Genomic DNA, 10,782 nt, shown 5'->3' on the forward strand with positions numbered 1-10,782 from the left:
GTAGGTACGAAGGTACGTAGATACTGCGAAGCTTTCAATTGTTGAGATTTCAATCTGGATTCCTTTCATGATCTCGTTTTATATCAAATGGGATTGTGACTGAAGCGATTTCTTTGGCACTAGCTCCTCTGATCTTTGGATGGTTTGGATGTCAGATTTAATGGATATCCTTGTTAGTGGCATATAAAAGTCACCTTCAGACCCATTGCATGCACTTGAGATGCCTTCATACCCAGGAAAGAGCCACTCGCTCCATCAGCCAACCAACCAACCATTCAACCACCATCACCTCAACCAAATTGGGTGGATGTAATATGATCTTTTGAATTAAATCCCCTGTCCTTGAACGCTTATTCGGACAGAATCGTAAATTGGAGCGAATTTCACTTACCCCCGCTATACGGTTGTTCAGATCCCTTTTTCTGTGAATCGTTTCATCCGAAATGAGGCCACTCACAATAAATGGGGTTAAAGTGTGCGATAATGTCGGGTTGCCAGAGAATCGCTCAAAGTCGATTACATTCTGCTGACTGAGCTCCAAGAGCAAGGGGTGCCGTTTCAACTTTCGCTCACTACTTTTAGTTCCACAATTGAACAAGGTTAAATGTACAGAAAACAAAACACATTCCGAGAACAACAACACCCACTCACAAGTAGAAGCAGGACAAAGGAAAGGTCTGATTTTTTGGGTCCAGACAGGCCTTTACCCGATGTATTACCCGATCATTTGGGACTCAGTCAAAGTGAGTCTGGTGGTTTAGAAAGAGTTCTCTCTCTCACATGAACTCAGGTTCGGCGATTTGGTAATTACCTCTAAACATGACAAGTTCGATTTGGCCCCAGAACTTGGGGGTTTGTTATCCAAGACATTGAAATTATTCAGAGTATTTTGAGGAGCTGTCTGGACCTGGAAAAATGAATTGGTCAATTTGGTCCGGTTGTGTCGTAAGCACGCATGAAAGAAAAACCAAAGAATACAACCTTTGCTTTATAAGCACTCAACCTTGGTTACTTCTGGCCTCGAAAGCTTTTTTCCCAAGCTAGATTGCCTCCAATAAGTCTGCGGTCAAACCGAAAGAAATTAGCGCCTCATAAAACTTGAGTGCCAAATTTTCAGAAGATTCGGAAAAAGCGCCATTTCCCCGTTCTCTCACTCTTCACTATTGTGACGAAATGCTCAGGCTCAAATGCAGAAGGAAAGTTCACTTTTGTTCCGGGCTTGTTTGAGTAAGGCCTTGGCCGTACAGCAGAGGAAAGTTCACTTTTGTTCCGGGCTTGTTTGAGTAAGACTAATCAGGTGAGGCATGAATGGCTTCAGGCTTCTTCAAAACCTCAGTGCATAAGTAGGGACCTACCCAGATCATGATTAATGGTTTCTTTTGCTCTGAATCAGTGTTCAGACTTGTCCTCTTGACGGACGGTAGGGTAGTGCCTCAAGTGGAAGTCGGTCGTGTTCATCAATTCTTACATGTGTTAACTGTCAGTCACTCACCCAATGCTCGACTATGGAAGGTGCTCTGTTTTCTTGGAATTTTCAAAATCATAACCAAATTAATTATGGTTCGCACAACGGCTTTGTTTCAAGATCCAAGCTCACCAACACCAAGATGAGTGCCGCTGGTTTTGTGGACGATAATTAATCACGAAAGCAAATTGCGGGATCCATAATGGGATAGTAGTCGTTGGAACACATCTCATACAATAAATGAGACTCGATCTTTCCCTGCGACGGAAATCAATCGAAAATAATCTTTCTTCGAGGCAATGTCTTCCCTTAGAGCATCTGAATCTCAATTGGGATGAGGCTCCGAACGAGATAGACCGATAAATGTGTAATTTAGAATTAAACTAGCTTTTTCCAACCCCCTTGATAAGCTAACTGTCAATGGATTTCCACCAGATTTTCCGCGCGGGTTTGGAAAGTCCGGAAATGTGTGTAAGTGGCTCCAAAATTGTAATTGTCATGTGGTACTCTATGTTTGATATGACGAACGGATGTTGGTAAGGGAGACTTTGAAGCAGAACATCCATCTCGGTTTTCTTTCTTTTAAATACAACGGCTGCCGATGGTTTATTTTTGGATGAAGAGAGTGATGGTGGTTATTTTGACACTTTGATTTGGGGTACCGACGAGATATGATGATTAATGACGAGTATTTACAGGAAACATCCGCAATCTCTTATACTACACACTGCATTTTTATTGTGGTTGTGCCTCGTCAAGGAGCCTATTTGTGAAATGATGACTTTCCCAATTGGTGTTGGTATTGTTCGAAGGTCTTTGGATGGGATTTAGGCAACAAATCATGGTTGCAATTGAGAACTCGGTGCGTTTTCCAGCCAAGGATGAGATCATTATTTTTGCTTATTTGGCGGAAAATCTCACTTGAAGTGCGGGAGAGTCCCTCCAATCTATAATGGATCTCCCGTCAGAGCGGAGAACCTCAGTGTGTTAACAAGACGTGCTGAAATCAGATCATGCCCATATTTGTCATTGAGAACTCAAGAATGCCTTTGTCACTCGAAAGCCAAGCAAATACCTGGGATTCCTCCCAATTTAACTGTGGGAGGATCGATCGTTCCTTTCCAATCACGTTGCCAATTTGTCGCCCGTTCGGATCACTTCCAAAGTCGATGATGATCGCTCTCCAATTTGCCTGGCGGCACAGGAATCTTTCGGCTGTCGCCAGTCCCGACTCGAAAGTATCGACTGTCTCGGACCTTTGCGTTCTCAATCACGATCAGACATTATTCGAAAAGACACATGCTCTCCAAGCTCTCCTTAACGGTGAGGAGAAATAGCTCGGAATTTAGTGGCCTTACTCATGAGCTAATGGAATATCAAGGGGCTGTCAGGTTGGCAATTACCATATAGTTTGAATCTTATTGCAATGAAACTTGCTAAATGTCGCTATGGCCATATATTTATTAAAGACTTTCACCTTTAACGAACGTTATTCCCTCCCAATACTCAGCACGTTTTTATAGACCAAAGTACCGAGCTATTCCAGAGTCTTTGTTCCTCTTTAATCTTTACTTAGACCAAATGTTAATCTGATGTCCACAGGAAAGCCGCCAATGCCTCAATAAAAGAGTAAAAACTTGAATGCTACGTGACATCCAGATTCTTCCTCGCATAAGTTGCCATGTTCGGTGTTATTCCTCGACGAACAAGAAATGTCGAATGATTGAAGTACCGCAAGTAGTACCCACTCTATCTAGCCAGTCTAATGTGGGCTGAAGTAGTCGTTAGCTAGCATAAAAGCAACCTGGTTTTCTCGGAAAAACAAGGGCCAATTGATATGATTAGGGCGGGGCTTTGGGACAAATAAGTACTGTCAAAAGCAACCGAGAGTTTCACGTCTAATGTGTTGTGGCGTTGTTTTGAATGTGCTTTGGATGTGCTCGGATTGTTCATGGGGCTTTTCCTTCGAATCCGATGAGCACTATTCGAAATGCCATGAATCTCGCCGTTCAATTCCAACACCGAATATGTCATTTAGGAAGACTTTTTTTCCAAGTGAGTGCTGTCACTTTGATTAGCGGTCCTTGTTTTGACGACAACGCTCTTGAGATTCCATTCCGTGGATTTGCGTCAATGAGCCTTGGAAAACCATCGACATTAAAAGATCCCGCTTTAAACTATATTACTCAAGAGCTAGCTACATACGTTCACTTTGCATATCACGATTTATTCGACCGAATTGTGGATCCACGTGAGGAGAGTTTTGACTTTTGCAAGAGACGAGCGTGTAATTCATCATTCCAAGCAGACAGACAACGTGTAATCATCTTGGTAAACTCATGACTCCAGGCCATAATCACAGCAGAGCAAATGTTCATCATTCTAATGATGGATTGGTATTGAAAAATTGCCCGGCATTACGGAGAACTCCGACAACAGTCATTCACGAGAACCTGGAGTCTCGGTTTCTTACGCTCGATCGAACATAGAGGAATAGACATTGATCGCAAATTGTGTCACTCATGCCGTTTTCCCTCTGATGACGACAAGTTGATAGGTCTGGGGTTAATAGGCGAGAAATATTGCCCAACAGATGGGTAGCACGACGTTTCAGGGGGAAGAGAGTATTTAAATAATGAGCTGGATTTCTGTCAATACAGTCACTACTCGTTCCCCGTTGAATCGTTCATGTTCCGCTCGGTATACCGAGCATATTTTTCATATGTACATAGTACACATAATAGGTTCGTTTCCTTCGCAGAGTGACAAGCTTGAGGCTGAGGCATTTGTCGTCCTCGTTGAGGGTGATGATCAGCTCTAATATGGTAATGATCCACATAATTGACCTTTAGCTCTGGCTAGATTTTGGTTCTGCCGAGGACAGTGGCATAATTATTGGCAGATGGTAGACTAGTTCCAAGTTATATCACCCGATTTTACCGAGGAAGGAGCATCTTTTCGCCAGAAATCGATCGTTCAAGTATTGGGTGGCATTAACGCTGCTCACGTTGATACACGTAGTACGTAATGGGAGATGATGGCTCAGGGATTTTTTACTATTGATTTTGGCCAAGTGAAAGCTCTCCCCGAAGCTCTTGGAAATGAGTGTTATGTGAGTTCGAGCGCGATAAGCGCTCATTGAAACATTAATCTAATGATCGTAATTCGACTCAGTTCATTTACAATGCAGCCAGCTTGCCTGCTACATACCACGTAGACGAAGCGACCATTGTGAGGGGATCAGCCCCGAAACCCCAACTGTGACGCCACTACCCACAAAGAGCATGAAAAGACTCATTAAGATGAAGAATATGCATCCTACGCAAGTCTTGGCCATAGTAAAAAAAAAGAGTTTGGTGCCTAAAACATATCGGTACATACTATTGTTCACGAGACTGGATATTTGTATTTCATAGTGAGGTGGTAAAGCAGAAATAGTAGTAGTAGTAGTAGTAGTAGTAGTAGTTGTAGTAGAAGTACCATAGAAGTAAAAAAAATACGTAGTAGGCACAAGAGGCTGGCTAGATAGTTTCGGATGGAGTATGTGATCAATGCATCACCAAGCGAGATAACTTTTGAGATATGTTTCGCGTTTGAAAACCCACGAGCGATGGCTTCGCGTTGGATTGTATGGCACTTTGATAGGAGGGGATTGTTGACCTGCACAGGGCCTACCACGAGCACTCGTTAGTGGGCACTAAGGCGCTATAACGGTGAGCACTTACAAATAGGAACGTGTCTCTGGGCTTGAACGACTTGATTTTTCACTCTGAAGGAATTTTGTTTCGGACCAGATCGCCACCATACGGGGAGACGAGGGTGGGTCTGTCTGCATGAATGGCCACAATGTCCACGTATCAAACTTATGGATTGGATACATTATCGCAACACCCACGCCCATGTCAAACTGACCCAGACCCATGACCACTTGGATAGCCATAATGGAGATCGGAGATCTGATGAATTCTGACTGATATCTCCGGGCTCGCCGTCTCCGTCACCGGCTCGTTGCATTCGAGAGGCCTCTTGTTTGATCACTTCATTCTCACTATAGCTCACCATCGCCTCCTCCGGCGTGTCTTTGAGTCTTTTGTAAATGAGATTGTCTTCATGGACTTCCTGCTGTCGAGCCACTTCCTCCCGGGGATAAAGGAAAGACGATGAGGACGGCGACGACTCTCCTCCACTTCTCGTTAACGAGCCTTTGAATCCAGTTTCCTCTCCATCCAATCGGGGAGAGTTCAACACCGGTTTTCCCGGGAAATATGGACTTTCGACTGACGTGGACCCATTCTGAGCCACCTTGAATACCACCTTCATATTGTGAGTGGTGCAGCGACCTCCGACCTTCCGATCCAGGTCGTTGGTGGCCGAAGTCGAAATGAAATAGTAGTCCTGGCCCGGCTTGAACTCCATACCACCTGGACTGGGCGTAAACGATCTGAAGGTGATGGTGAAATACTTGACTTGACTGGGCTTGTCACACATGGCAATGACATGAGGGCGTGGGTTGGTGATACGGCAAGTCTGATACTCTTCTTTGCTGACATTGTAGATGATGTATCGCTCGTCCATTTGACTCCCGCTTTGCGAATCGAGACCATAATAGACGGGACAGATAATATTGGCTTGATCGTACTCCCATGGTAGATTTCCGGTATTCACATCGATGATGTGATCCGTGTTATCTATGCGGAAGATCGGATTTGAGCTGTTCCAATGGATGTAGTGGATCCGAGTGGATTGGGCCACTGTAATGCTCATTGCAAGAAGGAGCCAGAATGGTGCCGTGAAGAACTCCTTTTGTGTGCCTGTCATGATGACTGTTATGATCGGCAATATCATCTTCATTCACAATGCTGGACTGTGAATGGTTCCACTTTCGGAGTTTCTTTTTTCCTTCTTCAGTCACGACCAAAGGTTGGCTTAATGTTGAAAAGGCATCACTTGCCAAATGAAATCAAGGCACGCAAATTGGCAAAGCAGGTTGCTGTTTCTTCTTCATCTTAATCAATTCGGTTTTACCACTTCACTATGACCAAGATCGAGGAACCCATTTCAAGTCCAACCCTTGATTATTCAACAAAACTTGCCAGGATGATAATATTTTCGACAAGCCATTCTCTCCGTCGAGGTCTTTGAGACAAGCAGATACTGGATGACTGATTCGGCTCGGCCTATCTCCTTGTGGGACTTCTTTCTTGTTTAGGACATCTTGATCAAATGATTATGATCCCCCAAAATGTACCAGAAATCTGGAAAAGAAATCAGCGTCATATAATTGGATACCTTCATAACTGGAGAGAAAACATAATCCAGAGCAATGTTCTCAACGTGCTCAAGATCAGAGGAAGGCCAAAAATGGCAGCAGAGACACGGACGTAGAAAGAGGGGGAATTGAACGAGAAGACATCACATGTTGATGACAGTTCCAACTCATTTCAGTCAGATTTACAAAGTACTTACACTTTTTATCACCCCCTTACCGAAACGACGACTAGCCTTCGCTATTTATGGTCGTGGCGAAGAAGTTTGAAATTTTTCCATGCAAATAAACTTCTTGTATTTATATTTGGCCCTTCTCTTACCCCCTCCTCCCCCCCCCCTCAGTTGCTCTCATCAAAACCAGATAGAGAGAACGAGCGGAGAAAGAGATGAAAAAACACGATGATTTGAAGAGCAAGAATGCAAACACCACCCCTTGTTCTGGGCATGTCTCGGTCCCATAATTTATGATCCACATAAACCGATATGAATCATCCTGTCGTTAATTTATAAGAATTCGCGGCAATCAACAGAACTCCCTGGCCACATGCAGGCAGACATGCAATGCTTGTTGGCTTGTCTCTCCAACGATCACCAAAGGATGGATGGCAATGGCCGTCAAGAAGATTTGTTTGTTTAAATTGCGAAAGCACCTGGATAAATACTCGGGGATGTAACAACAAGACTGATAACGATCAAGAGATTCACGCTCGCCTGATGGCTATCGGGCCAATTTGTAGACGATTTGACATTTTTTACATGAAAGTTCGACCTCGAGCTTTGTCTCATGTTCATTTCAGTTGCTTTGAATGTGTCCAATATAGGAGGAAATTAATGATCGATTGGATGCACAGATCGAAGAAACAAAAACTGCATTTGATAGACGATCTGTTTGGGAGAAGAACTGGTCAAACCAGCTCGTTAGGCGGCCGATCATTTTTGCCTCAAAAACCCACGGATGTGGCTTTGTAAAGCGCCCTGGAATTTGTTGTGGTTTTTGGACTATTTGTTTCGCATCCAAAGTCCGAGTTCAAATGCCAATCCAATTAATGAACGATGATGAACTCGCCTTTTTGGTCTGGCGTGAAGCTCACAATCAAATCATTGTTTGAAAGTGTTTGTTGACTTTTGCCTTTTGTGTCTGTCATATTGAAGAGGTCTTCGAAGGAAAATAAACGCACTCCTCTTTTTAAGTGCGAACGGCTCAAATGTTGACAGTAGAAGGTAGACACATCAACCTACACGAAATGCCTACACTGGTCAAAAAAACTGTCCATCATCATAAGAAGGAAGACTTGTACGATCACTCAACGTACTCATACCAAGGGTTTGACCTTGTCTTCTCTCACAAGAAACCACTGTCTTGAGTCGCCGTTCAACCTTATGAAGGTTCATCGGCCACGAAATCAGTCTTGTTGAATAGGTCGATCCCAGTTTTGCTAGTGGGTGTAGTAAACGAACAACAAAGGCATGAATTTACAGGGCATGTATGCATGTTTACTTTCATTGTCCATTCAATAGCCAGACTTGTGGTGGTTCTTTCGTCAAAGCTACCTCACTTTGCTTTTCAGACCAACTTCGAGTTCAGTTAGATACCTCGAAAAAGGTTTTCAGAGTTTCAGTGCCAAACGAAGCGGACGGACGACCTTTCTGAACTCGGTTATAAAACTGTGGAAGGTGCTAATTGAGGCTCCTTTATTCAAAGTATCAAATGGGTATGCCGAGTTTTTTGATAATGGCACGATCGCACGAGATCCTTTCCCATCTGCATTAAACAGCTGTTTTCGAAAAGCGAATGGGCAAACCCGTCGTGCCAAAACTTTGCCATTGGTATTTAACCACCGGCCTAGAGGTCAACAATCTCATTTGAAAGATGAAGAAGAGAAACAGGATGGAGTTTCCCATAAGGATTTGAAAATATAATTATTGCTTTGGCGACAACGGAGATTGGCTAAATATAGGCAAGAGCGGGGGATTCTTTCAATTAACCCTTAAGCCCATTGCGCCGATCGGTCTGTTGAACTCAATTATTGCTCTGGACGAACGACGAGACTTCAAAACGAGGGAAGAGCGAGCCAACAAGGAGATATGTTCTGCTCTGCTCCCAATATCCCGTCCTTCTCCGTTGTCCGTACGTAGGAGTAGTAGTTGGGTCTTGTCATTTGATACCTCTTTTTCTCAAGCCCACTCATTTGTTTGCCTCATAGTCATGGACGACGGACAAGAGATTGAGCTAGAGGGTGACAGGGGGAAAAATGATTTCATGCACTCAAAATGTCACACGATGAAACATGACATCCTTTGTTTTTGCAAGGTACAGAGCTTTTGGCTATTCTGGGTGCAATCTTTCAACGACAGGTTTATCTTTTGGGGACTTCCACATGCACTCAAAATTGTAACATCAGCATTATTAATGATCCCGAAGGGTCAAGTGTGAGCAGCGAGTGGAACGTATTTACCAATAATAATCTTCACCAATGTCAACAAACCTTGTTCCAAAACAACCCGATGAAGAACCTGCCGGGTGAAGCTTTGCATATGGAAGCCATTTCATTAACTAGATTTCCAACTCTTGAGCAACCTCCCAGCAACAACGTAAAGCAATATTGCCATGCATGCTTGGCTCGCTGACCCATAAATAACCTTTCGTCTATAAAATGTGCACAATATCAGCTCCAGGCAAGCACAGTTGGAGTGAAAGAGAGAGAAATGGAGCCCAGCTGAAACCCCGGCATATCCCAGGAACAGATGTTGCCAAAGGGTCTTGATGATATCGAAATGAGCCGGATTTGCCCGATGTTATTTGATCGCAGTCGTTGAATGGAATTTTCCATTAGGGTCATATCAAAGGGGGATTTGGAGCAAAAAGATCCAAGTGAAAGAGCAGATTTGGTTCTCGGGACATTAGATAACAGACGTTTTTCAACGGCGGGTGGAGCTTGTTCTACTACATGTCGCTGACTAAAGTTTATCGCCATACCAGCCACAAACTCCGTGTATGTAGTAAGTGGATTAATTTGGAAAACAGCCTTCTTACCAATTTTTTTATGATGTGGAAGAGAGATTGAGGTCTTTGTCACCTCCTGAAGCGATGATTACACTGCCTCTTCCGGCGGGTGGGTCTGGTTTCCTCAATTAAAAGCAAGTCTCATCAAACACAAAATTCCTTCAGTCACCTTCATATGTGTTCACGAAGCATCATTGTCAACTGACAAGGGAGAGGAAACCCCGATGATCGTGGCTTTATTTCTCCTGCGAAAAAAATCCAATGGATGGACGGCGAGGTTCGGCCAAGAGCGCGAACTCTGAAGTACTAGAGTTATGAGTAGTAGGACTCGTAGGAGCACACACCAACTGTGTTTCAATGAGGAACTCACTCGTCTTTGGTCGGCTGCTCGAGCTCGAACTCGAACCTCGGACTCCGGCTTGGTCTTCTCGTGAGGCAAGTGAAAAAGGCGAAGCCGATCGAACTTTCGGAACAACGACGACAACAGCAGCAACTTCTACAACAACGGGGAAGCGACGCTCTTGCTCGTCCATGGAACCTCGGAAGAGATGATGCTCGTGAGTATGTGTCCATTGTACGCTGTTGATGCACGGACGTATGTATGTATGCATGTACGTACGTGTTGGTGAGTGAGTCGGCCGGTGAGGGTAGGGATGTGGGTAACGAGTATTGTCAATATATTCTGTGGGGGTACGATTCTCTCTACGCATGTAGGGGGTCATATTGACGGGTGGTTGGTACTTTTTTTTTTACAAAAGCATGCTTTGGAAATTGATGGTTATATGGAGTTCATTCAAGTACAGACTCTGGAGAGCTCCTTGATTACAATATTTAATCTTAGAGCGTTCCAAATATTCTCAGGGTCGTCTCTGTCTGCCAAGTACCCCCGGTACAGACTGGCTTGAATGGACTTCTTAATTGGTGATGTTTGGAGGGATCATTGATCATACTCTTTTTTTTGTTTTGAAGCCTCTTTGTGAGCAAGTAAGAATTCGAACTTGGCTGAGATGAGGAAGAGTTGAATCCAAAAATGTTTGCTCAATGA

At 43.9% G+C, this 10,782-nt stretch overlaps 1 protein-coding gene across 1 annotated transcript; it reads right to left on the bottom strand.

The window, feature by feature from the left end:
* Positions 1-4,848: 4,848 nt before the first annotated feature.
* Positions 4,849-10,154, bottom strand: LOC131887062 (ephrin-B2a-like). The gene is made up of 2 exons (XM_059235555.1): positions 9,768-10,154; positions 4,849-6,720 (listed from the first exon to the last, which is right to left on the bottom strand). The coding sequence occupies exon 2, from the start codon at positions 6,314-6,316 to the stop codon at positions 5,345-5,347; it is 972 nt and encodes a 323-aa protein (XP_059091538.1). The 5' UTR covers positions 6,317-6,720; positions 9,768-10,154; the 3' UTR covers positions 4,849-5,344.
* Between the last annotated feature and the right edge of the window lie 628 nt (positions 10,155-10,782).

This window comes from Tigriopus californicus, chromosome 9 (assembly GCF_007210705.1).
Source record: "Tigriopus californicus strain San Diego chromosome 9, Tcal_SD_v2.1, whole genome shotgun sequence".
In the NCBI taxonomy this organism is placed as follows: Eukaryota; Metazoa; Arthropoda; class Copepoda; order Harpacticoida; family Harpacticidae; genus Tigriopus; species Tigriopus californicus.